This window comes from Schizosaccharomyces pombe, assembly GCF_000002945.2.
Source record: "Schizosaccharomyces pombe strain 972h- genome assembly, chromosome: I".
NCBI lineage: Eukaryota > Fungi > Ascomycota > Schizosaccharomycetes > Schizosaccharomycetales > Schizosaccharomycetaceae > Schizosaccharomyces > Schizosaccharomyces pombe.
This window is the reverse complement of record NC_003424.3, coordinates 4,415,310-4,439,630: the sequence shown is the minus strand read 5'-3', so window position 1 is coordinate 4,439,630 and position 24,321 is coordinate 4,415,310. Positions and strand designations below refer to the sequence as shown.

Below are 24,321 nucleotides of genomic sequence, written 5' to 3'. Positions count from 1 at the left end.
TACCGATGAAATGTCAGTTTTGAAATTACCGAGGCGTTTGTATTAGTAATATATTTTTTCATTTTATAATGCAGGGTATGAAACACTATAATAGCCTTATCAGCTGTATTATCGAGTTATACAATTCATACAACTACATATCTAAGCATCTTTGAAATGATGGTTACATAGTTAAGTGTATCATCAATTATTTGAAGTATATTTGCTGATCAATGATTGATAATTTATAAAAATGCAAGTAATTATTGATTGTGAATATTCATATAAGATTGTTCACACTTCTGCCAATTTGTTTACTTGAATTATATCGATTATTAAGCAGACAATATGTAAATTGATACCTATAGTTCCAATACACCAGAGATACACATGTACGAAACAAGAAATGGTTTAAAGAAGTTTCGCAATTTCGCCGTAAATCATTCTAACGAATTAGATGCGAAAAGCGAAGCGAATTATTTAGCGAATTAGAAAATATTTAAACATTGTGGAGAAGGACAATGGGAATGCGATGGGATTTTCACGAGTTCGATGCTATTTGTTTATGAAAAATTATGAATTAAACAGGTGCCAGGGAATCTTCTTTTTTTTTATTTTTGTTTTCCAATTTGAAGCACCAATTGATGAAAGAAAAGGTTTTATTATTGTTTGTCCACTTAAATTTTATCGTTGTTTTAAAATTTTAACAAGATAAACTATTGTACTTTTTTATGGGTAAATGAATGTAACAAAAAAAGCAATTGTTTTAGTAAAACAGAAAAAAGGGAAAGAAAATGTTACAGGCATTTGACAACAAAGATCGTATACAAATGTGTGTGACCTTGTAAACAAAATAACCGGAAATAAAGATACGGATAAAGAAACTTGCATGTGAAGTTTATCATGGAAATTTAGTACAATGTAATAATAATTTCTTTAACTTTAAAAACTGTGTCTGTATAAGTAATAAGCACATAACACTGATAGTTGAATAATAACATACCCTCATTATTTGTAAGACAAAAATAACGAAGGGGCGCGAATATTGTTGGAAAGGCAAATTGAAGATTCAAAGTTGTATTTAAAGTCTAAAAACTATTTCTTTATTTTTTATTTAATTTTTTAATTTTTTTAACAATATACTGTCAAAGCGCAAGCAACGCAATGAAACTGCATTTCCTGTTTAAGCCCATGCTTTGCTTCGTCGATAAAGGTTTTACATAATTTTGTTTCATTTGCAAGGCCAAGCATGCATATTTGACTTAAATTGTTGTGGAACAGGAAGCAGTCGTTCAGAAACATTTAACTTGACAGAATAGATAGGAAATTATTGGATTAATGAATGACATGTACGAGATAAAAAAAAGGTAGATAAACCAAGTTTATCTCATTTAACAATCTTGAAGTACGCATTATTCACGGAACAAAGTGAAATCGAATCCCAAAAAGTTTGCTGCATGAAATGTAAAGAAAGAGAAGGGAACAGGTGTAGAAAATAGGAACCGCCGAATCCTTTTATGGTTGCAATTGTTGTTGTTAATAGCCTGTTGCTCAAGTACAAGTTTGAACAATGGCCTACATTCCCAATTTATCGAAAAGAGAACGTAGCTCTTCAAATATCATATAATGTACCGATTATGAACTGGTTTCATTTACCTACCTACCTACCTACTAATCCAGAATGTCTGTACTCCAGCGCACTGTCAATGGATCATTGTTTGAAATAGTGTAATGCCTTATACAATGGTACCAAATCCCGAATGAATCTTATATAGCGGCAAGTGCTTGAATGGTAAGCTAGAATGCATGAAGCCATTGTTGTATAACAAAATTCTTAGTCACTAGGCCTTGCAATAGCCGTAGGCATTGTGCTGGGCGTAGTAGCATCAAGCTTGTGTAACAAAAACAACCATTTGAATAGTATGAAAACAGTAAAAATTGGAGCCCTTGAATTACTGAATGCCTAATGAATGTAGGACGAGTGGGATTTTTATTAATCGTAGGATCAAGGGAATTCAGTGTAATACAAAAAGATGAAGAATTGAAGTATGATTATGAAAGTAGAATGTAATTTGTTAGTAAAAGAATGCTTCAGAGTAATTTATCTTTTGAACGTTTACGAGTTCCACGCTAAATTGAACTTGCTAGTATCGTGATTAGCCTAGATGGTGCAGCTACGACTATTGTATCAAAACCCCTGGCTACAAAGAAGCTACCAAAAACAACCTCATTTTCAGGCTAACATTTTAGTGTTTTAGAAATTAATTTTAATGATTTTTATCGTACAACGTTGAATGTTGGAGAATTGTCAATGTCGACACGAAAAACTAATAATTGCTGAATACTGAAACTATCTAGTACAACAGAGGACTACATTGCTGCTCAAGCAAAACTGCAAATGGACCACATACGAGATACATACCAAAACCTTTTCCATTGTTAAACAGTGTGGCGAGATGTGGATGGCAATGAACCAATGATGGGTATATGGAAATGAAAGCAGCGCGTTATTACCGAAAGCAAAACATACATGCATGCAAGGTCAAAACTTCAACTAAACAAATAATACCCAATTCAACCCCTCTCCCGAAAACATCCAATTTGAGTAGATGATATACGTAAAAGGCATTTGAAGCCGTTAGTTAATTCAGAAACATTGAATTGTGTGTACAACGTTAGAAGAGATGATTGATTAAGTTTATGAAATAATACTTGCTCCAAACCTTGGTCAATGTACCACGTTATAATACGAAACGTTCCCTTAAACGTCACATTACTTCCATGTATGCGCTTCCGAATTCCCTTCCATTTGACTACGTCAAACAACACTGATTCTCTAAAATGAGTGTCCATTTTTTGACGATCGGGACGGCAGATCGTTTTTGTACATTGTGTGTAGGCGGGCAAAGCTTCGAAACTTGGACTAAACGATTGTTATTACCGGTACTGTTAAGTTACGTAAATTGTTGGTCAGGTAAACGGTTTGTACTAGACGGATGGAATTTGGAAAAGTTGGATAAAACACGGCAATGTTGATTATTTTAACGGTGTTTTGCGATACAGTCTTGCAATTCTTATTTGTCATAATAGATGCATAGCAATTGGCTCAATTTCAATTTCAATTTTACTTATTTTTTTTTTCTTTAAAGAATACCTTCGGGAATTGGTTGCGTATAGGAAGAATTGAATCTGTCTCACTTGAATTGTATGCGACAATGTCGTTTTGATGTTGTTGACCCATACTCTCTTGACACTTGTTTACTAATGTCATTTTTTCATTTTTTTCTCATAGACGATAGATTACTCCTTGGGATGTATGAATTTCTTTATCGTTTTCTTCAATTATTAATCCTATCAAATTGTCTGTAGTTTTTCATTCATGAACCAAGTCAGAATCACTTTTATCTTGGTCCTTGTTCATATCCCTTCGCTTGCCATAGCGCCAGCGCCCTTGACATCATGGTAGAGTGTGTTTGATATAGAAGCATCATAAACTATCCAATGGCCAGAACCCTAGAAGATTGCTGAGAAATGTAATTAAAACGTTGTAAATTCATTGCCTTTGGTATTGAGTGTGATGCCTGCGAATTTCATCTTTTCAACTACTGACCTAAGTGTGGTGGATATGTGGACAAATGATGGGATTGTTAAATAATGAAAATGATGCTTAAGAGTTTCTGGAAGAAAACGAAGAATTGATAGATTGGACATTTGACGTTGACTTTCCATTTCTATATAATGGATGTGGATTTCGCTAATGCCAAACACAAACTGCATTGTTTATTAAAAAAAAATTTCCTCTTAACGATTCGATTCAGTTCATTGGTTTCAATACAATACATCCCATTCTCCAATCGTTTGTATGAAATCATCAGTATTGCTCTAAATCCTTGCAATTTTTCTAAAAGTCTTTTTTGGTTACGAAAAAAAATAAAAAACTCCGTTCTGTTAAAAACTTCCTTTGATTCTAACGAAACAATTTTTTTTTTATATTCTCTTCATCGTTGTGTGTATTATCTTTTCATTTATCTGTGATAATACCGATTCTTTATTTATTTATTTACTTAGTTATATACTTGTTATTCCATTCTGTTCCTTTGTTAGTTACTGATCTTCACCTTACTTTCAATCATTTTCTTTTGGGTTGTTGTAAGGTTTATATATTTGGTTTATCTTGTACGATAGTTTGTTTTTTTCTTCATTCGCAAGCTATTCTATCTAGATATTTTTTTAGCTCCATTTCCTATAAGCTTTAGTTTTTCTTTTCCCTTTTCCCGTCTAATTTTTTCTTGTAAAATCGCTAGACGTCCATTTTCATTTTCTTGTTTGCTTGTCTTTTTACATCTCTTCCAAAAATATCCGTCTTCTCTTTACTAGCACAAAGAAGAGAAATATCCTTCCTCCATTTCAATTAAACGACGATATTTCTTTCATTTCATAGTCGTTTACTTTACCAATTAACCCTTGAAAGGACATTGTATCTCGCAAATTCCTTGAGTTTGCTTTCCCGGTAAATTTGGTATAACCGACAACGATCTTCATTGTCTGCCTCCATCCATTCCCCATTAGCTGCTTCACAACGTGACCAGACTGCGAACCCTGCCTCAAGTTTGATTACCGAACCAACATTTGAATCGCTAAACGTTTTTAGCCGCTTCGATTTTCCGAGAAACACATAAACAAAGATTGTGTGTGTTACTGTACCCGTGTGCACTTGACCGTATATTAGGACACTATAACGCTAAGCTGCGTACCGCTTAATTCTGCACTGAGCTCCAAGCCATCCGCCATCGTTCATTTGCGACCCTTTGTCTAGAAACTATTCGCCCCTTGTCTTCGGCCCCATCTATTGGAAGTAACGACCTTCCGATACGGCACTGACGAAGTTGCATTGTTACCCCTAATTACTTTGATCCAAGTTCGATCCACTCTGTGTACTCTGATTGGCTTTCTTATATTTAAGGGCCCCTCATTAGGTGTTTAAGTCTGAAAGCTTCACTGTTATTCGCTCGCATAGTCGGCGTCACTGTTACTTGACCCTTTTATCCTTGTTACCTTTATACATACGTAACGAGAAGGCTTGCTAAATCACCTTATCAATTACTACTTAAACACCGTCCTACCCTTCTTAACGCCTTATTCTGACTAACTTCAACGTGAGGACGACACGAAGGAAGCAGAAGCAAATATACTTACTTAACTTAAGGGAGTTAGTACAATCATAGAATTGTTGTTGAATACCATATATTCAACTTAAAAAAAATTAAACATATTTATAAAAAAAATTCGCTTGCAACATATATTGCGTCCACTAGTTGCCTGCAAAAAAAAGATTACTCTTTTGAAGTATCACCACTCTTTTCGATTGATCTCGATTGTTCATTGAATCAAAGCGTAAATTATTTACTATTTCGCTTTATTTTAAAAAAAAGTCGAATCGAACAGTTTCCTCGACTCGATTCGTTATTACTTGACTTTCTTTGTTGATTAAAAAGGATTCTTTAAAAGGTTTTTACTCCCTTTCTTTTCATCTTATTTATATTATACATTTATCATCCGTTAATCGCCAATTTGTTTAGACTGAAAAAATTAGATAAGTCACTTTGGGGTTTCCACTTAAAACATTACAATACACTAATTACACTTGGGTAATTTAGTGCTTAAAAATAGTTTACCTTCATTTTTTTGCTTGGTAAATTCTTCTTTTAGAAACTTTTTCCTTTTTTTTTCGAATTTATAGTTCGTCGAATTTCATTAGATTTTACATTCAGTCTTTTTTTAATTGCCTTTTTTTACCCCTCTCAGCGCTCTCTAAGAACTTGCCTTCCTTAAGTCGAGTTTTCTAAGTGCATTATTCCCTGATTTCTCAAAAAATAACTTACTAAATTATTTTGTTATTTTTATTCTATTTTTTCATCATTGGTATATAATTTTTAATTTGGTTTCTATTTATCGGTTTATCTTTTAATTTTCTCTTTTATCTCTTTAATTTTATTAATTCCCTTAAAAACTTTTCAATATGCCATCTCTCGCATTGCCTATCAATAAGCCTTCCCATCACAATGTCAACTACAACGGAAATTCCTTTAACAGCATTCATGCTACCTCTTTTGGAATGAGTCCACAGTCTTGGGGAAATAGCTTTAGTGGACAAGCTTGGCTTCGTGATACTATTCCATCTCTTTCTAACGTGGTTGAGTCACAAACGATTCCCGAAGAGGATTCTACCTCTTATCTAAACCGGTTAGAAGAAGCATTTTGCCGTGATTTCCGCTGCTGTGGTCAAACTCTCGAAGATTTGCATCAACTTATTCACCATTATGAAGAGCAGCACGCCGTTCTGGCAACTGATTCTGCTGTTCCTCAAGAATATTCTTTGGATAGCAACAACGCTGCTCAATCTAATCATTCTCATATTCAAGCGCTCAAACAGCGTGAGCGCATCCGTATGCATGATCTTGCTGATCAGCTTGGAACTTCTGAAATTTCTGATAATTCTGCTGTTTTACCATTTGCCTTTCCTGCTAACGGTGGTGCTCCTGGCCCTTACCGCGTTTCCGTTGTCGTACCTGCCGCTGCTGCTGCTGCTGCTGCCGCTGCCAGCTCCGACATGAGCAGTGACGAGGCCAGTAGTCAAGCAGAGACAACTGGTACCCCGAAAAAGATGCCTGAATCATTGGTAATGGATGCAAGCTCCCCTCTCAGTGACATGAGCATGTCTATTGACGTTGGTGAGTCCGCTGCCAATAATGTTTTTGCGTTCAATCAAAAGGACATGGTTGACTCTACATATCTTCCCCCATTCAATTACGATCACGATGTTTTTTCATTTGCTCCATCTGTCGCATCCGCCGATCAATTCACAGAGTCTAGCATGTCTCCTACTCCTGAAGTAGTTTCACCCGCAGCCACAAACTCAGCAATCTCATCCCCATTTGTTAGGAAATCTTCTAGTGATTTGGAAGCTAAGCCATCTAAAAAGCAGCGTTCTACTCCTGCATTCTCACACGATTCACCGCTCACTATTGATTACCCAGGCTCTAACTTGGTGGTTGTAGACAAGCCATACAAATGCCCTGTCCCTAATTGTGATAAGGCTTATAAGAATCAAAATGGTTTGAAGTATCACAAACTTCATGGACACTGTTCCCCCATTACTACTCCAACACCAGCTCCAATTCCTCATCAAGGGTTTGTTGTGGAAAACAAGCCTTATCGCTGTGAAGTTTGTAGTAAAAGATATAAAAACTTAAACGGTTTGAAATATCATCGTACACATAGTCATCTACAAGTGTCTATGGCCCAAGCTCAACGGGAAGTTCAAATGAACTTTATGCGCACCGCATAAATATGCTCTTTTTTGCCTTTGTAATATTTGAACATGAGATTTGTATCTCAGTTTCGTATCTTCAAGTTTGAATACTTTTATGTCTATCTTTGCTTTTAAGTTTGAGAAGGGTAGACATGTTGTGTGGAGTTTGCTTGATGTTTACGGGCTTGCATTTATCTGCATACAACAATCGAATTAGCTGTAAAGTGAACCTGTCTCCTTTGATTCATTCCCGTTAATTTTGCACTTACTTTATTACCTACATGATGGCTGTGTTTGTTTTGTTTGCTTTTTTTTTGTTTTTTAATTTTTTGTTTTGTCATTTTGGGATTCTGGATTTTTAATGGTTTTTATTGTGTATTAAGTTATTTTTGTACCAAATATCCTCTTGCTGTTATTATTATACCTTTTAAGTTAATAAATATGTATGGCAGTGTTATTTACCATATATTTGCTAAGTTATTTCACAACGTAGTTTCGATAGTAATTGTAGAGTACTGTAAGATCGTTGGTTAGTTCCCATTGGGTAAGTTGACTATATAACGTTAGATTCATTACCAATTTGCCTAGTCATTTGCGCATTTTACGAGACAAACACAGATCACTCGTATATAAGTCACCAGATATTTTATTAATCTACTTAATTCAATCCAGATGATAAGCCAGTATTAAGTATGAAAAGTTGATGATGCATATGAAGAAAGTGAATGCTCGATACACTAAGACCATAAGTTGTTTATCCCTCTGCCTCTTCCACACTATTGCTTTTGTGCTTTGGTGTAAAGGTGAATCGCTCAGGAGTAGGACCTAGGAAGAACTCACTCAATTTAACCCAGTCCGTAACTTTATTACTGGCCAAGAGAGTTTCCATCTCATCTCTCGCGGTATATAGAGGCGGTCTATCATTTAATCTGGGCCTTTGAACTTCGTACAAAGCTATAGGTGTATAACGATGGAAAAAGCTCATAAACTCCAAGAAAAATCTCCTAGTCGTATTGACTCCTTGAGAGTCAGAACCCCAATACTCTAAACCATTATTACAGTATTGTTCCAACATTTCGAGTCGTTGAGTTGATGACTTATCAATAAACTGACGAGCTTCAATTTCTTCAAAAATCCATGGCTTAACGAGTGCACCTCGGGCAATCATCACAGTATCAACACCCTTGTTAACACCATCATACCAATCCTGCCATGAATAACAGTCTCCATTTCCAATCAGCGAAAGAGGTTGGGTACGCAAGGAGTCCTCAGGAAGTTCATCTATTCTCTCATTCATACTTTTTACTTTAGAAGCAATTTCACCAATATAATCCCAATTTGCGTTTTTACTATATCGCTGTTGGCGAGATCTTCCATGTAATGTAGCAGCTGAAGTGTTTGTTTCGTTGAAAATTCTACCAATTAAATTTTTGACAACTGGGTGGTCGTCTTTGTTTCCCATACGAAGTTTTACGGTGACAGGAATTTGGCCAGATACCGCATCCATACCTTGGAGATTACGAAGTAACCTGCCAGGATTCTCGAGAAGAGAAGAACCGGCGCCTTGACGAAATACCAAATCTATAGGGCAACCGCAATTTAAATCGAGAAAATCAACGCCATCACATTGTTCAGCTATTACTTGTGCAGTTTTAGTGGCCTGCCAAAGTTTTCCGGTAGCTAGTTGGACCCCTAATATACCACGACGACCACCTCGCATCATTTCACGCTCATAGTTTAGCCCACGAACAAGAGCCCACTCAGGTTGATGACCTTGCATAAGTGGATAACACATCGCCATTTCGGAGTAAAACGTATCAGCACCCAGAGAGCCACAAAGACGACGAAAAGGTGGATTTCCAACGGTGGTAAGAGGAGCTAGAATCTTTCTGTCTCGCCAGTCAATGAGATTTTTTTCTTGAGGCCGTAAAGTAGGTAAAGCGATGTTTGACCGAGCTTGTGAAGAGATTTCTTTTAAATCGACATTGACCGAGACGGTTTGATTTTTTAACACCCCAGTTTCTTCCAGTGAAACAGATTCTGTCTCTTTTCCTTCGGAAATAGCACTAGTGGCATCTCTATTTTCCTCAGGAATATTGGATACTTTTGAAGAAGGGTCGGGCTTTTCTTCACCTAAAACTGCGGATATAATACTTTCAGCCTTTGATAGATCTAACTGTTTTGTTCTTAGCTTTCTCTGTACCTCTTTTCCAACAGTATTTACGGTAAAAAGCGTAAACTGCCCATCGGGTTTTTTTATAAGCTCGTACTTTCCGTCTGCATTGATAACAACATGGCCCGCTAGCCAGCGACATTTGAAACCAGCTGGGCATACTCCATACCGCTCGAATATAGGGCATTTGTCTCCAATGTCAGGTGCCTTGGTAGCAAGGTAAGCCTCCACATCGTGTGGGAATTTGCAGTTTTCTTTATATGGACACTCATTCCCAATAGATATAGCTGGACAAAGAGCGTTGTTCTCTTTTACGTGAATTTTTTCTCTCCGTTTATTTTGACCCCTCTCTTTACGCTTTCGTTTTTTATTTCCATCTTGTTTCACCAAAAATCTAAGGTATAGTTAGTAATTGACTATTGAAAGCGAGGTTCAAGCATACTCTTCCCGAATAGGAACCGCTCCAGTCTCCAATTCTGCCATTAAGTACCCAAAAATCCGATTTCCCTTGAATTTAGTAGTTTGCTTTATGCAAACTGCATATTTTCTCTAGATTCTGTGCGCGTCTGTGAAAATAAGATACGACGTAGCAGTGCAATATTCAAAATTAACGGTTTACATGATAGATTCGAAAAGCAATCATATTGCCTAATAGATAAAAAAAAACTCTAAAACTGCATAGTAATATTAACGCTATATGCTTTTAGGTACACAGTTATGTTTTGTAAAACGTAACAATGGCTGTAACTGTCTATTGAAATTAGAAATGTATAAATCTTAAAGACGTTTAGAATGCACACTTTTGAGATGCTGCTATTCATTGAGTTGTATATTCTTCAGATGCCAAGATATTACTAAGTTAAATTTAAACTGCTTTGTACTGATGACCATAATTCTTCATATTATGTACCTGTATATTTACACATAAACAGGAAATGCTAGTAGTTACACGTTTCGGATTTCTTTTATACTAAGGTAGATCTAATAATGGAGCTTCAATGATTAAGCAAGTAGCTCTATGCTTCCGAAGAGTCAGGACGGTGGTCTAATAATTAAGCTGTTGGTGAATTCTTATGTTTAGAATTAGGCATCTGAACTTTAATAAAAAGAATTAAGAAATAATATTTGGTTTAACTCCGATCAATTAAATCTTTGAAATTAGTTGGAGAATTATCGGTATAGTAAATTTTTTTGAAGTAATTATATTACCCTCACTAATTTATATTGAAAGAAACATACTAATTTTAAGTAGTATTTTTTTACCAATTGTTAAGATTGTTTATTCTTGGTTTAATTTAGCACTAAGTATAAAGTGCACCTTTCTAGTTACTCAACTTGACAATACCCACTACCTATACAAGATGAGTTTGAAAATACCTGGTTTGGCTGATATGCATGTTCATCTAAGGCAAGATAATATGTTAAAAGCTGTAGTTCCAACGGTCGCAGAGGGTGGAGTCTCTGTTGCGTATGTAATGGTATGTAATAAGTATTGTGCTATTCAAAAAATTTATTTGAAGGTTACAAAGGTTTAACTTTTTAACGCGTATAACAGCCTAATTTAATCCCCCCAATTACTACCGTTGATGCCTGTTTGCAATATAAAAAAGAAATTGAGCAGCTTGACTCCAAGACCACCTATTTAATGAGTCTTTATCTCTCACCGGAAACTACACCTGAGGTTATTTACGAAGCTGCAAAAAAGGGAATTCGAGGAGTTAAATCATATCCGAAAGGAGCTACTACCAATTCTGAAAGTGGTGTTGAAAGCTACGAACCCTTTTATCCTACCTTTGCTGCAATGCAAGAAACAGGTATGATTCTGAACATTCACGGAGAAGTTCCCCCCTCTAAGGATAACACCGTTTTTACGGCTGAGCCCAAGTTTCTTCCTACTTTACTAGACCTTCACCAAAGATTTCCAAAACTCAAGATTGTGCTTGAACATTGCACCACTGCCGACGCTGTTGAGGCAGTAAAAGCATGCGGTGAAAGTGTTGCGGGTACTATAACTGCCCATCATCTTTATCTCACACAAAAAGATTGGCAGGATGATCCTTATTGTTTCTGCAAGCCGGTAGCCAAAACCGAACGAGACCGACGTGCTCTTATTGAAGCTGCTACCAGTAAAAATCCCAAGTTTTTCTTTGGGAGTGATTCTGCACCTCATCCTAGGTCTTCTAAACTGAAGACGCCACCGGCAGCTGGTGTTTTTACCCAACCTTTCGCTGCTTCGTACTTAGCTGAAGTGTTTGATAAAGAGGGTCGTTTAGATGCTTTGAAGGATTTTGCATGTATTTTTGGTAGGAAATTTTATTGTATTCCTTTAGACTTCAAAGAGTCTAATATCGTCTTAAAAAAGGAGTCGTTTCGCGTACCTGAAAGTGTTGCCAATGATTTGGTTCCTTTTCATCCAAACGAAGTTCTTCAATGGCACTGTTCATGGGAGTAATTCAGTACATGTTGATTATGTGTTTTTTTTTCTATCTATTTTTTTGAACTTGTCGGCTTTTATGTTTTGGATTTACGAATTTTTAAATAACATTTGAAGTTAATTGGGTTAATCATTATGCGTCGGCGAATGCAAACATTGCGTGTCATCTGGCAAGAGTCTTTTCAGAATTCCAAAATTTTCGTAAAGTTTTTCATCCAGATAGAGAACTGGTGAATGAGCAGAAACTTGTTTTCATTATCTCAAATTCGGATTATTCATTGAAGTTTACTAAAATACTTTATAGTTATTTATAATTAATATAGAAAAAGAAAATTATACGTATAAGAACCTACGTACATGACTGTAAAGACAACAGTTACTTCTTGAAGTTGCATCTTGACTACTAGATATCCTAGCTCCTTAATCATGATTAATTAAACTTACAGTATCCCGTCGATGAAATTATCATCGCCATCTTGATCCATTAATTAATTATTATCTAACCTTCTTAATCATTTCAATAGACACTCTGAAGTATGGTTGATAGTTACTCAGATTTCATTTATACAATATTAGGAAAAAGTGTGGACCGATGAATGCATAAAATCGTTAGACAAGGTTTGATTAACACCATCTCTTTTAATTTGATTTTATATTTTATTTCATTATCTTATATTTTGTAACTTGGGTTTCGCCGGCCTTCAGCCTCAAGACTGCCGACTGAGGGTCGAACTTCACCCAGCAAGAACCAACTACACCAAAAAAAAATGTCGGAGACTAGATTGTTTGTTGGCCGTATTCCTCCTCAAGGTTTGTAACTAAATAATGTAAATAGTATTTTAACAAAAATTTAGCGACTCGCGAGGATATGATGGATTTTTTTAAAGGTTACGGTCAAATCCTTGATTGCAAGCTGATGAATGGATTTGGCTTTGTTGAGGTAAATAAAACCATTAGCCTTCTTTTTGTAATCCCTATGTGACTAACTTGATGTAGGTTGAAGACGCTCGCGATGCTCGTGATATCGTAAATGGTACGTTCATACCATCTTAAAACTTTTGCTAACAGTTTAGACTTTCGTATGCTTCAAAGGTTTAATATTCGACTTTATTTACTAATCTTATAAAAAAGAGGGCAAAGAGTTTATGGGCAGCCGGTAAGTCAATACATTATGAATTTAGATTAAAATATGCTAATGTTCGAAGTATTGTTGTAGAACCTGCTCGCGGTGAAAGAAGAAGAAGAGAGAACTTTAGAGAAAGTGCTGCTTCTAAGTACGTTGTTACGTTTCCATTAATATGTGATTAGTGGGCGATTTGGCATTGCACGCGATTGCTGGTTCTAACGATTTTGTTCACTTCACATGTGAATCAGCTCTGAGTAGTGACTATATACGGTGTTATCGCTTGCAAAATCGCATTGTCCTATAAAAATTACGGCAATATTTTTATACTAACGTATCAGATACCCCCGTCCCCGTCGCACCGGTTTCCGTTTGATTGTGGAAAATCTCTCAGAAGATGTCAGTTGGCAGGTAAGACAATTTTATACATTTAATGACCTTTGCGTCAATGCATGATTTTTTTCATATATCTATATTTCAGTGTTAACACTTTTCATAGGACCTGAAGGATGTAATGCGTAAAGCTGGTGAACCCACTTTCACAGATGCTCACCGTGAAAACCCTGGTGCTGGGTAAGTTTCTACTTTGATCATTTTTTCACCTAACTTTAATGCAGTGTTGTTGAATTTTCTACTGAAGAGGATATGAGAAACGCTTTGACGAGCCTTAATGGTGAAGTCATTAAAGGCCAAGCAGTTACTTTACGCGAAGACCCTGTAAGCATCTAATCTTTTTTAAAGATCCTTGCGTAAATTTTCTAACGATTAGCAGGATGCCGCTAATGAGCCCCTTCCCGAAGTACCCTCCCGCTTCCGTTCACGTTCTCCACCTGCTCGCCGTCGTTATCGTGATGATTATCGTAGAGGAGGCGATTACCGTCGTGACGCTTATCGTCCCGGCAGAGATGATGAACGTCGTTATGCTCCTCGTGGTGAATACAGGCGTAATAATCGTGATGAATACCGTCGTGGTGGTCGCGATGAGTATAGACGTAATTCCAGAAGTGATTATCGTCGTCCTCATGATGATGAGTATCGTCGTCCTAGAGGTGATGAATATCGCCCTGGACGAGACGAATACCGTCGTTCTCGTGATGATGGACGCCCTTCCCATGATGATGAGTATCGACGTGACGCTTATAGCCGTAGTCCTTCTCCTAGACGTGATAGAGAAGAGAATCGCTCCCCTGCCTATGAAGGTTCCAAATCCTATTCAGCTGCTCCTGAAGCATCAATGGAGTCATCTGCTCCCACTGAATCATATGACAAACCTGCTGCTTCGGAAGAACAACAGCCTTTGCAAAACCATTCTGATGTAGGTAACGGTAGCGCTGAAGGACAGGTCGCTGCTGAATGGTAAACATAGAAATTTTTCCTTTGGTAAACTATTTTTTAGTGTCTGCTTACTAGATTTTCCTGTCATATGTCTGTGGTCTTAATATCCTTTGTCTGTGATGTATTTGAGTATGAATTTATCTCTCTTTATTGGCGATTTCCTTTCTTACGATCAAGAATGAAAGGAATGTGTAATTTTTAGTGTAGTTCCGGATTTTTGCCGCGTATTTGTCATTCTTTATCATTTGGATGGATTTTGGTTGTTTTTTTTTGGTTGTTGTTCTTAATGAAGTGAACGCCCGAAGAAAAGTTAGTTGTTGGAGTATGGGTGTTTAAAGGGTATATAATTTCACATAGTTGTTTGATGAGAGTGACCACTTTAACTCTTGCCAGTCTTGATTTCCAACCCATTAATGCCCAGAAAAAAATAGGCTCGAAACTTTAGTAGGTGATAAATTTTGATATGGTTGTATACCTTTGGCGGTGTCTTAATATTTAGCTTAAATGAGCCAGAATTTTGAATTTGACCGCCCCATAAAATTACTTAGCGAAGTGAGCCTACGTATTAAATGTATCAATAAGGAAAACTGACATTTTCTATTAGCCTAAGAGAACAAAAGCATATGTACATATATGAATTTTGTACTTCATAATGAGCGCAAGCGGCAGTTCTAAAAATAAAGTCCTATGATCTTTTAAACAAAAAGTAGTTTTCATGAGGACAATAGATGCTGAAAAAGAATGAAAGATGTTTAAGAGTAAAAAAAAAAGGTAATAATAACTGAATGCGGTTTGCTTAATGAAATGAAAAAGGAGGCTAGTGTCGTTCGACCGATGCGTGAAGATTATAATGATGAAAATAATAATAATACTCCTGAGTCTCAAAATAAAATAGGAACTAAATTTGAGGTATAGGGGAGAAAAAGAAAAAAGTAAACGACAGAAGTGAAAGTGAAAACGAAATGAAACAACGGCAAAGAACAAATGCGAAGAAAAGCAAAAAAGTCTATCAGCTTTTTGTAAATGTAGGTCGCATAAACTGATAGGCTTTCCTATAAACTGAAACATGAATGTTTGCAATCGTTAGGATATTAGTAATTATGAAATGATGCAGCATTTTGTAGAACTCTTGTCATTTTCCGAATCCCGAACTGTTAGTGCTGCCCTAGTAGCAGCTTCAAATACATCGTCCACGCCGTCACCAGTCAATGAAGAACATTCCATATACTTTCTCGCACCAATCCGCTGAGCTACTAATTCAGCCTGATATCAAGAATTAGTATTCACGTGTTTGAATTATTAATATATACCTGTTGTGATTTTACAAAATTTTGATTTCGACGTCGCATTTCTTCAATAGCAACGGGATCTGACCTTAAGTCGGCTTTCATGCCCACTAAAATAAACGGAACATTTGGGCAAAGTGTATTAATTTCCTCAATCCACTATATAATGTTAATGACTGGAAAAAACAATTAATGAAACGAACCTTCGTAGAAACATTTTCAAGTGAATCAGGAGAGTCTATCGCAAACCCAACCAAAATAATGTGTGCTTTAGCGTAAGACATTGGTCTTAATCTCTGCATTGGGTTAACGACGTATTTCTCACTATTAATAACGAAACAAACCTCATATTCCTCTTGACCTCTAAAACAAGAATTAGTATGCAGGAATACATAACATATAGTTTTAACATCAGAAAAAAAAGTACTTACGCGGTATCCCACAATGCCAGTTGAACTGATTTTCCATCAACCTATTTTAGTTAGTATCAAATGTATTAGCAAAACCCAAAGAAAAGGGACCAGTGGGAAAGTAACTTTCTGTAACCAACTGAAAAAGCTCAATAACTTGTTAATCACACATACTCGACAATCTGAAACATAGTTTTCAAACACAGTCGGAACCTATAGTAACTGTTATTAAAAAACTCTACGAAATAAAGAGAAAAAAGCATTACATATTCCTATCGCCAGTAAGTTAGTAAATAAATAAATAAATAAGGTAGAAAAGACAATAAGTATTTGCGTATCGTGCAATATGCGATAAGCCAAAGCTCACTTTTATGACATCTGTACTTACAGTAGGAAAATATCCCAAAGTGAAAACGGATAACAAAGACGTCTTCCCGCAGGCACCATCGCCTACAACTACTAGTTTCCTTAAAAATATTAATATTTAAAGAAAATGAATTTGAGTAGAAGAAATAAAAGAAGCAAAAAGATATTAGGCCATAGAATCGTACCTTCTAATCGGTTGAGATTGCAACATGTACTTTTTAATAGGGAGCGGATTAAACACTGTATGAGGTTTTTTCTATGCAAATTTTTCTTAAAGAATGATTCACTGCAGATCAGACAACCAAAATTTCCCGGTTCGAAAAGCTGTAAAAATTAAACCAAATAGGTGTGAATTTTTGAAATATAAGAAATGAGTAAGCGATTGTCGAAATAGTCAAATGAAGCGATTAGCCAAACGTCCAAGCCTTTCAATTAGAGCAACGAAAAGTAGTATATGCACAAAAATTAGCTTCTCAAAGAGTATTTGTTCAAGAAATGTGGTTTTGGTGACATTTATCCCATGCGGATTATAGACACTTTTGGTGTTAAGTATCGTAAATTCAATTTATTGGAATCGTACGCTTCCTTATTGCACCTTAACATGCCTTAAAGAACTAATTTTGCACGTTAAGATGCATTAAATATGATAAAACGCCATTTGCCGTTTGGCTTTATTCACCACATTCTGCAAAGCAGCAATTGAACTAGTTAAATCCAAAAATCTTTGTGATTTGGATCATCTGGGTTGAAATCCCTAAGAAGATATACTATTTCAAGTACTTTGGGGTATACTGTTTTTGAATATTGAACTAAGAAAAGGTGGGCAGTTCGGCATTTAAGAATTTTAGGGATTACCCTTAAAACATTGCCAACGCAGACCCGTGAGCTACAATTTGAATAAAAAAAATAATTTAAATTATTTTTTTTTTAAATCGTTAGTTTCATATTTTAAGCTCATAAAAAAAGAGGCGTTGTTGGTAGGCGATTTTTAAAAAGAAAACATGAATGATAAAGCTCTTCGCACCGAAGCACTCAGTGTAGGGTTAGAACCTCCAAGTTTCAAGGATCTTCTTATACCTATTCCCAACTCTGGTACAAAGAAAAAGAATAAAAAGAAGAAAAAACCGAAAGCCAAGAAAAATGTCGAGACTCAAGCAAACGTGGATTTGCTTGGGTCGGCAGGGACCGATTCTGCAGTTACAGACGTTGGCGCGAATAATGGTGTCATAGATCATCAAGCGTCTTTGGAACTTTCAAATTTGAATTCTCGTATTTCTCATCCGCAGCTGGTCTCGGCAAATGGTGATGATTCATCGTTGATTAACGTCGAAGGAATATCTTCGACGGATTGGCAATTCACTCTTGAATCTGACGATACCATAGAACATTCTCCCCAATGTATTCTTTCTACCTCCAGTTTCGTGGATGAAGCCGAGTTTCCAGTTCATATACCTGGTTTGGAAGACGCGACGTCGTCCAATATGTCACCGAACTCCGTTCAAAATAATATGAATTTGAATACAGTAGCGTTAGGTTCGTCAACTTCATCTAAACGGAAAAAGAAAAAGAAGAAGAAGTCAAAAGCAAATAGTGCATCGTTGAATGTGGATGATCAAAGAGATTTTGAACAAGTTTATTCTACGGACGTTGCTATTACTTATAGGAATGGGCAAGCGCTTTCTTATTACAACGGTTCTGTGCGTCAAGCCAGTATGAATAATAACGTTAACAATAATAAATCCAAAGATATTTGGAGCAGTTCGAATACTGAGGAGCGGGAGCAAATTCGGGAATTTTGGCTTTCCTTAAGTGAAAGTGAACGCAGGTCGTTAGTTAAAGTCGAAAAAGAAGCTGTTTTGCAAAAAATGAAAGAGCAACAAAAATACTCATGCTCTTGTTCGGTGTGTGGAAGGAAACGTTTAGCAATTGAGGAAGAGTTGGAAGTACTGTATGATGCTTACTATGAAGAATTAGAACAATATGCTAATATTCAACGTAACCTTGCAAATACCGAGTCTGTAAACGCTTCAGACGAAGGTTCAGACAAGTCCCAGAAAGGAATCATCTCCGATTCACCTAAGCTTTTATCGATTCCTCTGAACAACGTACCATCAAAATCTCTCAATGATGATATAACCCAAGACGAGTTGAATTCTTCAAATGCTGATGTTGATGAAGAAGTCATTGAAACTACTAGCTTGGAGGAAAAAAACGTGGATAATCAAGAATTCGTCACTTCTATAAGCAACGGAAATCAGACATTGGAAGACACTTCACATTCCCCTCAAACACAGCCTCCTTTTCAGCCTCCTTATCCCTCTAAAGCAGATGAGAAAAATAGCTATCATTCTGATCTTTATAACTTCGGGAGTAGTTTAACGGTGAAAGGAGGTATCTTAACGGTAGCGGATGACCTATTGAAGAATGATGGGAAGAAGTTTATAGAAATGATGGAACAGTTAGCTGAGCGTCGTATGCAGCGTGAAGATAATAGCAATTTTCACGAACCAGAGTTATACGAAAGCGGGTTGGAATATGACGAAGATGAAGAAGAAGACGAAGAAGATGTAGATGAGGACGAGTTAGATCTAATGACCGATGAACAAAGGATGGAAGAAGGACGCAGGATGTTCCAAATTTTTGCTGCCCGTTTATTTGAGCAACGTGTGTTGCAAGCTTATCGTGAGAAAGTTGCTCAACAACGGCAAGCTAAACTTTTAGAAGAGATTGAGGAGGAGAACAAACGCAAACAGGAACGTGAGCTCAAAAAAATAAGAGAGAAGGAGAAAAAGAGGGATAAAAAGAAGCAATTGAAATTGGCGAAGGAGGAAGAGCGTCAAAGACGCGAAGCTGAGCGTCTTGCTGAACAGGCTGCTCAAAAAGCATTGGAAGCTAAAAGACAGGAAGAAGCTCGCAAGAAACGGGAAGAGCAACGTTTGAAGCGTGAGCAGGAGAAAAAGCAGCAAGAACTTGAGCGTCAGAAAAGAGAGGAAAAGCAAAAGCAGAAGGAAAGAGAGAAGAAACTGAAGAAGCAGCAACAAGAGGCTGACCGTGAAAAAATGGCGAGAGAACAACGACTAAGAGAAGAAGAAGAAAAACGTATTTTGGAAGAAAGGAAGCGAAGGGAAAAATTAGACAAAGAAGAAGAGGAACGTCGGCGTCGTGAGTTACTTGAAAAAGAATCAGAAGAGAAAGAAAGGAGATTAAGAGAAGCTAAGATCGCTGCTTTCTTTGCACCTAATCAGACTAAAGAGGGTTCTGATGGTTGTACTACTTCTTCTCAACTTGGCCTTTTTGAAAAAAAAGGCGATCTCGTAAACGATGAGGATAAGCTTTCTTCACATCTCCTAGATTCTGTACCTAATGCTTTGCGGCAAGCTCCCATAGGCCTTAAGAACACAAATAATTTATCGGAGCGCAATGCTTCTTCTAATCTGCTTAATTCTTCGTTATTTTCATCTTTTAATTCCGTCAACCCTTTAATTTCTCTTGAGCCTAATCCTTTAAATAGAACACTTAATAATTCCGTAAACTTAACTGATTTTGGTAGAAAGCCAAATGGTTTACATTCTCCATCTTCACTCCTAAGTAATTCCAACAATTTTGGATTAAATCCAAATGCTCGGCATTCTCTTAGTAGAGCCAATTCACCGGTGCATCATTATCCTTTTGCAACACCTCCTTCTCAACGTGCTAATAAATATCCATTGAATAATGGAGCAAACGTACCAGCTTTGCTTAATTCATTTTCAAGTCCACAATTAAGTCCTCTAGTAAATAGAGTTTTGAACGAGCCGTCTAGTTCCCCTTTATCGTCCTCAAGTTTGAAATCCCCGTTATCCAAGGAAGGCGTCTTAAATCAACAAGGACATGAGCAGTATAACTTCTCACTGTCACCATCTATCCGAAATAAGCTATCTCCTATTTGTCGTCCTAGTCAAGGGAGTTCTCCTAAGCTGAAGAATAATTTGTCCAACACAGAGGAAAGGATGGGTAGTCGTGCACTATTAGATGACAAAACAGATTCTGTTATCACAGCTTCTAATTCAACCACTTCTGGTCTGTCACGAGATGAATCTAGTAATCCTAATAATTATGAGTTGTTAAACGCGTTTAATCAAAACACCTGGAAAATATCTCGGTCGACTTCCAATAAAAGTCTTATTCCCGAAAGTCCATGGGGCGTTGCGCTGGGCGCATTTACTCCTAATGCATCTACCCAATCTATTCCTTGGGGAAATCGTACTTGGACAGATTAAAAAGTACCTTCAAAGAAGGCAATTTATCTAGTTCTGTTAAGATTTGTGTACATAAATATTTTAATTATTTCGTTTGTTTTATTTTAATTTTAATAACTGCAAATTGTAGCCTGCTGTTTACTTACTTCAATTTATCTAACTCACAGATTTTGGCTTACGCCATGAGTTGAAGTAATCAATTCAGACTTAGTACTAAAAAAATAAATAGCAAATTGTATCATCAAGTGATTAATTTGCTAAAATCACAATTGATCTTATTTTAAATTATTAAGTCAGTAAATTAGTAATGACCTTATGGTCTACGATAAACTCGAAAAAATTAGGTAATCTAAATCAAATGCAAATCTAAATTTCCGGAAAGACTTAAAATGAAATAATCAAATAAATTAAAATCATAATTAGTAAACATAACGGTATGAAGACGACAAACTCAAGAAAGCAGTTTCAAGAGAAATACCAATGTGCTACGAAAAGGTTTCAAAAAGAGGTGGAAGCATTTCTGGTTGAAAATGAGCATCCACGTCTATAGGGGACGGTTTTATACCTAATGCATCTAATGGAGTAAATTTCTCGATACATGAATCACCGTCAAATCCAGAGATATTAAAATTATAAGTAAACAAAGGGGTATTAGATTCTTTAATATGTGGAGTAGCGTAATCTATCTTCGGGGTCTCGAGATTCATTGGATTCTCTATAAGACCAAGTTCAGTATCATTGTTATTGATGTCTCCTTCATGTGATGAAGCGCCATTCCAAGTAAAAGGACCTTCAGCTGAAGGTTCGGGAGGCTGTAAAATACCCCACAGGTAAGAATTCCGCTCAGCAGTGTCTATAGCAGTGATATTTGGCTTTAACTCTACGGGACATGGTAAAGTTGTAGAAACATAAACGGTACCATTCGAAGAATTTTTTAAAGATAATAAACTTTGCTTGCTCGAGGAAGTATCAGATATATAACTCCTTAATTGGCGCTCCACATAATTAGCAATAACGTAAGGTTCATAAGGTAGATTAATTGGAAGAAGTGAGTGAAAAGATTCGCCAATATTTATCAACTTTAGCGTTAACTGATGCAAAGCAAGACCCTGATTCTCCTCTAGAAGGACAGAAGATATAAAATCTACTAATTTAGTGTTTACATAAGTGACATCTGAAACCGGGGATGTTGATGCATTTTCGAAATCTCCAGGTGATGTTAAGATATCACCATCGTCCTGCTTCAGTGGGATAAAGGAATACTCGACTTGTTGCTTCGATTTCTCATTTTGAATTTCTAAAGCAGATAGTAATGTCTCCACATTATCATCCTTTTTAAATACTTTTAATTTTTTTTCTGTGGGAATTGGTTTTGCTGATGTTTCATCCTTAAAATCATAATCTTCATAAACTCTTTTATTCGCCTGGCTGTCCGATGTTAAATTCGACAATTGCTCTTCAAACTCAGTCCCTTTAAATATCACTTCAGGAAGTTCAGACAACATTTGGTTTTTTTTTATATGTAAAAAGCGATTATATTGCAAATCGCGACTTAGTTAGATGTTGGCTGCTTCTGCTTGCTATACAAACTCATTTTATTACTCTTTTTTTAGGTGCCACAGGCTCGTCGTTATTCGATTACCGTATTAGTGTTCATGTTTACGCATTTCCTTCTATTAGCGCTATTAAGAACTTAAAGTATTTTACAGGAACAGCAGATACTCAGTTCCTTTAAACTCCATAGTATCATAATCGTCTAATTTTCGAATGGAATCAATACTTTTTAAGAACTGTCGATATACGCTCTTCAGACTAAAACCAAATTATTTCAATTTTTAAAAGATTATTATTATTATTACACGATCATGAAAAAATGAATTATACAAAGCTATACAGAACATTGTACCGATTTGGCCACCAGTCCTGAAGCTAGAAGATTTAATGAAGCAATGCTCAACTAATGTTTAATGATAAACACAGAGGAAAACAAGTAGTATCGCGAAGACACTTGCACGCACTTTTAAGAGCACACATTCATCAACTGCAGGTTTTCAAATAAGATACGCAATTTCAGCCTCTATAGTTTTCTTGAATAAAGCTGTGTTGCGCCGTAAAAGAAGAAACTCACAGATCAGTTTCTGATTTTGAAGAAAAAACTTTTCAAAGGATGTCTCTATCATCTGCATCATATAAAAATACTCATAAATGATGACTTACAGTGAAGGGGATTCTCCGGAAAGCTTTTTAAGGGTTTAATGTTAAAGATCAAAAAATAACCTGACCCCGACTAAGGTCTTTTACCCAACAATACCCATGAACATTGACACAAAACTGTGTGATAACTGTTGACATGCCTTAATGTTTTCGAAATTCAGACAATACTGGATAAATGGCTTCAAAAGCTTGGTAAATTTCCTCACGGACTTTCGCACCAGTTAAAACAATTTTACCAGAAACAAAAATCAATAGAACAACTTTTGGTTTTACCATGCGATAAATCAAACCGGGAAACAACTCAGGCTCATACTAAAAAAGAACAGTTAGATACTTATTCGTCTTTTAACAGCAACAACATCTTTAAAGATGATGAACTTACAGATGAGAAAGTACCGTGGGAGTAAGCCAAACCTTCCAAACGAATTGGAAATTTAACATCGCAACTTCCTACAATGTTCTGAATCTTAAAATCCGTGAACTTGGCATTAAAACCGAGTTTTTGGATGATACGCGCATACTTTCTAGACGCGAGCTTGGAGTCATCCTCGGATTTGCCACCCAAAACAACCATTTTACCAGACGCGAAAATCAATGCAGTAGACTTGGGTTCACGGATACGCATAATAACAGCGGCAAAACGCTATGTTTGGTCAATAACAGACCTCAAACAAAATTAAAAGGGTTTAACGTACTTTTGGGTTGTATTCTGCATTACGTGCATGTAGCGCAATAGTTTTGAGATCAAGACGACAGCTATTTTAAGAGGATTATTAGTAATAAGGTCTAATTTGCTAACTCAATGGAAAATTTTGTTAACGAGACGTATCATCCCCTGCGGTCATTGCCTTCGGAAATCTCGTGACATGGTAGTTAAATATAAACAAAACAAAAATCAAATAACCATTAACAATCGCTCTTACCCAAACGCCATGTCTATACAAAAGATTTCCGATGAACTCACCGCGACGGCAATACGCCTTGTTCCCTATCCAAAGAGGCACGACTTACTCTAAGTTTACAGTAGCAACAATATTTTGAAGGGTTGGAACAATGCCAGATACACCTTCATTTTTTGAAACTTCTGCATCCCCGGAATCTGCCGTCTCATTTGTAGCCTCGTTATTGGCATTGGGGAGAACAGGGAACGTTAAAGAAGAGTTATTCATAAAGGCACTCGCTTGCGAGGCCGTGGTGGGTAAAGCGAAATCCATTGCAGTAAATCAATTATTATTTTACGCTACTCGTAGAATTGCGTTATCCCACCCCTAATGGAAAGCCTGCAGGTGACGGCTGCTGCACTTATTTATATATACCCGATCTTTCAGGGTTAGGGTTTCTGAGTGTTGTGAAACCGCGGCGATGGCTGAATAGTAAAGAAATGCGCGATTTTTTATTTATAAAATACGTTTTTACAACTTTCTTATTAGCTTCTATGTATAAATTTCTCG

The 24,321-nt window shown here is 36.5% G+C and overlaps 11 protein-coding genes and 12 long non-coding RNA genes across 23 annotated transcripts; 11 read left to right on the top strand and 12 right to left on the bottom strand.

Moving 5' to 3' along the window:
- Positions 1-98: 98 nt before the first annotated feature.
- SPOM_SPNCRNA.3998 lies at positions 99-896 on the top strand. The gene has a single exon (NR_193359.1). It is a non-coding gene; the product is annotated as a non-coding RNA (long non-coding RNA).
- prl12 lies at positions 180-513 on the bottom strand. The gene has a single exon (NR_150058.1). It is a non-coding gene; the product is annotated as a non-coding RNA, poly(A)-bearing (long non-coding RNA).
- On the bottom strand, positions 710-2,165 carry SPOM_SPNCRNA.987. The gene has a single exon (NR_151381.1). It is a non-coding gene; the product is annotated as a non-coding RNA (long non-coding RNA).
- SPOM_SPAC9E9.17C (uncharacterized protein) lies at positions 1,769-2,320 on the top strand (the record flags this gene model as incomplete). The annotated part of the gene is made up of 4 exons (NM_001020004.2): positions 1,769-1,771; positions 1,818-1,899; positions 1,983-2,025; positions 2,230-2,320. 4 exons carry the CDS (start codon positions 1,769-1,771, stop codon positions 2,318-2,320), a joined length of 219 nt encoding a protein of 72 aa, NP_594575.2.
- Positions 2,321-3,717: 1,397 nt separating this feature from the next.
- SPOM_SPAC9E9.02 (uncharacterized protein) lies at positions 3,718-5,153 on the top strand (the record flags this gene model as incomplete). The annotated part of the gene is made up of 1 exon (NM_001356166.2): positions 3,718-5,153. The coding sequence occupies one exon, from the start codon at positions 3,718-3,720 to the stop codon at positions 4,012-4,014; it is 297 nt and encodes a 98-aa protein (NP_001343037.1). The 3' UTR covers positions 4,015-5,153.
- SPOM_SPAC9E9.01 (uncharacterized protein) lies at positions 4,122-4,770 on the bottom strand (the record flags this gene model as incomplete). Its single annotated transcript, NM_001020003.2, has 2 exons — positions 4,122-4,692; positions 4,734-4,770. 2 exons carry the CDS (start codon positions 4,768-4,770, stop codon positions 4,430-4,432), a joined length of 300 nt encoding a protein of 99 aa, NP_594574.1. The 3' UTR covers positions 4,122-4,429.
- Positions 5,118-7,762, top strand: sfp1 (transcription factor Sfp1). Its single transcript, NM_001020002.3, has one exon. It carries the CDS (start codon positions 5,999-6,001, stop codon positions 7,325-7,327), a length of 1,329 nt encoding a protein of 442 aa, NP_594573.1. The 5' UTR covers positions 5,118-5,998; the 3' UTR covers positions 7,328-7,762.
- Positions 6,760-6,998, bottom strand: SPOM_SPNCRNA.3997. Its single transcript, NR_193358.1, has one exon. It is a non-coding gene; the product is annotated as a non-coding RNA (long non-coding RNA).
- A 127-nt stretch (positions 7,763-7,889) lies between the features above and the next one.
- Positions 7,890-9,995, bottom strand: dus3 (tRNA dihydrouridine synthase Dus3). The gene is made up of 2 exons (NM_001020001.3): positions 9,907-9,995; positions 7,890-9,858 (listed from the first exon to the last, which is right to left on the bottom strand). The coding sequence occupies exons 1-2, from the start codon at positions 9,945-9,947 to the stop codon at positions 8,046-8,048; spliced, it is 1,854 nt and encodes a 617-aa protein (NP_594572.1). The 5' UTR covers positions 9,948-9,995; the 3' UTR covers positions 7,890-8,045.
- SPOM_SPNCRNA.3996 lies at positions 7,950-10,599 on the top strand. The gene has a single exon (NR_193357.1). It is a non-coding gene; the product is annotated as a non-coding RNA (long non-coding RNA).
- SPOM_SPNCRNA.247 lies at positions 10,126-10,608 on the bottom strand. Its single transcript, NR_150661.1, has one exon. It is a non-coding gene; the product is annotated as a non-coding RNA (long non-coding RNA).
- A 196-nt stretch (positions 10,609-10,804) lies between these two features.
- ura2 (dihydroorotase Ura2) lies at positions 10,805-12,328 on the top strand. The gene is made up of 2 exons (NM_001020000.3): positions 10,805-10,942; positions 11,020-12,328. Exons 1-2 carry the CDS (start codon positions 10,826-10,828, stop codon positions 11,914-11,916), a joined length of 1,014 nt encoding a protein of 337 aa, NP_594571.1. The 5' UTR covers positions 10,805-10,825; the 3' UTR covers positions 11,917-12,328.
- Positions 12,329-12,535: 207 nt separating this feature from the next.
- SPOM_SPNCRNA.986 lies at positions 12,536-15,049 on the bottom strand. The gene has a single exon (NR_151380.1). It is a non-coding gene; the product is annotated as a non-coding RNA, possible alternative UTR (long non-coding RNA).
- On the top strand, positions 12,639-14,983 carry srp2 (guard protein for 5'-capping of pre-mRNAs Srp2/Npl3). Its single transcript, NM_001019999.3, has 10 exons — positions 12,639-12,708; positions 12,753-12,838; positions 12,895-12,931; positions 12,972-12,977; positions 13,030-13,054; positions 13,104-13,172; positions 13,363-13,432; positions 13,521-13,594; positions 13,639-13,738; positions 13,794-14,983. The coding sequence occupies exons 1-10, from the start codon at positions 12,666-12,668 to the stop codon at positions 14,379-14,381; spliced, it is 1,098 nt and encodes a 365-aa protein (NP_594570.1). The 5' UTR covers positions 12,639-12,665; the 3' UTR covers positions 14,382-14,983.
- rho2 (Rho family GTPase Rho2) lies at positions 14,985-16,940 on the bottom strand. Its single transcript, NM_001019998.4, has 9 exons — positions 16,604-16,940; positions 16,441-16,519; positions 16,319-16,324; positions 16,227-16,265; positions 16,074-16,114; positions 15,987-16,005; positions 15,846-15,938; positions 15,667-15,801; positions 14,985-15,619 (listed from the first exon to the last, which is right to left on the bottom strand). Exons 1-9 carry the CDS (start codon positions 16,627-16,629, stop codon positions 15,455-15,457), a joined length of 603 nt encoding a protein of 200 aa, NP_594569.1. The 5' UTR covers positions 16,630-16,940; the 3' UTR covers positions 14,985-15,454.
- On the top strand, positions 15,242-16,001 carry SPOM_SPNCRNA.3995. Its single transcript, NR_193356.1, has one exon. It is a non-coding gene; the product is annotated as a non-coding RNA (long non-coding RNA).
- Positions 16,941-17,095: 155 nt separating the features above from the next.
- Positions 17,096-20,824, top strand: nst1. Its single transcript, NM_001019997.3, has one exon. It carries the CDS (start codon positions 17,420-17,422, stop codon positions 20,675-20,677), a length of 3,258 nt encoding a protein of 1,085 aa, NP_594568.1. The 5' UTR covers positions 17,096-17,419; the 3' UTR covers positions 20,678-20,824.
- SPOM_SPNCRNA.3994 lies at positions 17,443-19,100 on the bottom strand. Its single transcript, NR_193355.1, has one exon. It is a non-coding gene; the product is annotated as a non-coding RNA (long non-coding RNA).
- Positions 19,368-20,506, bottom strand: SPOM_SPNCRNA.3993. Its single transcript, NR_193354.1, has one exon. It is a non-coding gene; the product is annotated as a non-coding RNA (long non-coding RNA).
- A 126-nt stretch (positions 20,825-20,950) lies between the features above and the next one.
- SPOM_SPAC29E6.09 (uncharacterized protein) lies at positions 20,951-22,221 on the bottom strand. The gene has a single exon (NM_001019996.3). It carries the CDS (start codon positions 22,159-22,161, stop codon positions 21,142-21,144), a length of 1,020 nt encoding a protein of 339 aa, NP_594567.1. The 5' UTR covers positions 22,162-22,221; the 3' UTR covers positions 20,951-21,141.
- On the top strand, positions 21,781-22,696 carry SPOM_SPNCRNA.3992. The gene has a single exon (NR_193353.1). It is a non-coding gene; the product is annotated as a non-coding RNA (long non-coding RNA).
- Positions 22,480-24,152, bottom strand: tbp1 (TATA-binding protein (TBP)). Its single transcript, NM_001019995.3, has 4 exons — positions 23,882-24,152; positions 23,566-23,626; positions 23,253-23,513; positions 22,480-23,182 (listed from the first exon to the last, which is right to left on the bottom strand). The coding sequence occupies exons 1-4, from the start codon at positions 24,082-24,084 to the stop codon at positions 23,012-23,014; spliced, it is 696 nt and encodes a 231-aa protein (NP_594566.1). The 5' UTR covers positions 24,085-24,152; the 3' UTR covers positions 22,480-23,011.
- On the top strand, positions 22,912-24,231 carry SPOM_SPNCRNA.3991. Its single transcript, NR_193352.1, has one exon. It is a non-coding gene; the product is annotated as a non-coding RNA (long non-coding RNA).
- Positions 24,232-24,321: the final 90 nt, after the last annotated feature.

What these genes read in the sequence shown, in the direction of transcription:
- sfp1 (NM_001020002.3), top strand. Translation starts at nt 5,999, where the DNA reads ATGCCATCTCTCGCATTGCCTATCAATAAGCCTTCCCATCACAATGTC.
- dus3 (NM_001020001.3), bottom strand. Translation starts at nt 9,947, where the DNA reads ATGGCAGAATTGGAGACTGGAGCGGTTCCTATTCGGGAAGA. An exon ending in GCGGTTCCTATTCGGGAAGA is followed by an intron (nt 9,859 to 9,906) that starts GTATGCTTGAAC and finishes ACTATACCTTAG; the next exon opens with ATTTTTGGTGAAACAAGATG.
- ura2 (NM_001020000.3), top strand. Translation starts at nt 10,826, where the DNA reads ATGAGTTTGAAAATACCTGGTTTGGCTGATATGCATGTTCATCTAAGG. An exon ending in TCTCTGTTGCGTATGTAATG is followed by an intron (nt 10,943 to 11,019) that starts GTATGTAATAAG and finishes CGCGTATAACAG; the next exon opens with CCTAATTTAATCCCCCCAAT.
- srp2 (NM_001019999.3), top strand. Translation starts at nt 12,666, where the DNA reads ATGTCGGAGACTAGATTGTTTGTTGGCCGTATTCCTCCTCAAG. An exon ending in AAAGAGTTTATGGGCAGCCG is followed by an intron (nt 13,055 to 13,103) that starts GTAAGTCAATAC and finishes TAATGTTCGAAG; the next exon opens with TATTGTTGTAGAACCTGCTC. An exon ending in TTACTTTACGCGAAGACCCT is followed by an intron (nt 13,739 to 13,793) that starts GTAAGCATCTAA and finishes AACGATTAGCAG; the next exon opens with GATGCCGCTAATGAGCCCCT.
- rho2 (NM_001019998.4), bottom strand. Translation starts at nt 16,629, where the DNA reads ATGTTGCAATCTCAACCGATTAGAAG. An exon ending in ACTATGTTTCAGATTGTCGA is followed by an intron (nt 16,115 to 16,226) that starts GTATGTGTGATT and finishes TAACTAAAATAG; the next exon opens with GTTGATGGAAAATCAGTTCA. An exon ending in ATTTTGTAAAATCACAACAG is followed by an intron (nt 15,620 to 15,666) that starts GTATATATTAAT and finishes TCTTGATATCAG; the next exon opens with GCTGAATTAGTAGCTCAGCG.
- nst1 (NM_001019997.3), top strand. Translation starts at nt 17,420, where the DNA reads ATGAATGATAAAGCTCTTCGCACCGAAGCACTCAGTGTAGGGTTAGAA.
- SPOM_SPAC29E6.09 (NM_001019996.3), bottom strand. Translation starts at nt 22,161, where the DNA reads ATGTTGTCTGAACTTCCTGAAGTGATATTTAAAGGGACTGAGTTTGAA.
- tbp1 (NM_001019995.3), bottom strand. Translation starts at nt 24,084, where the DNA reads ATGGATTTCGCTTTACCCACCACGGCCTCGCAAGCGAGTGCCTTTATG. An exon ending in GTTGCTACTGTAAACTTAGA is followed by an intron (nt 23,627 to 23,881) that starts GTAAGTCGTGCC and finishes CTCTTAAAATAG; the next exon opens with CTGTCGTCTTGATCTCAAAA. An exon ending in ATGCAGAATACAACCCAAAA is followed by an intron (nt 23,514 to 23,565) that starts GTACGTTAAACC and finishes GACCAAACATAG; the next exon opens with CGTTTTGCCGCTGTTATTAT.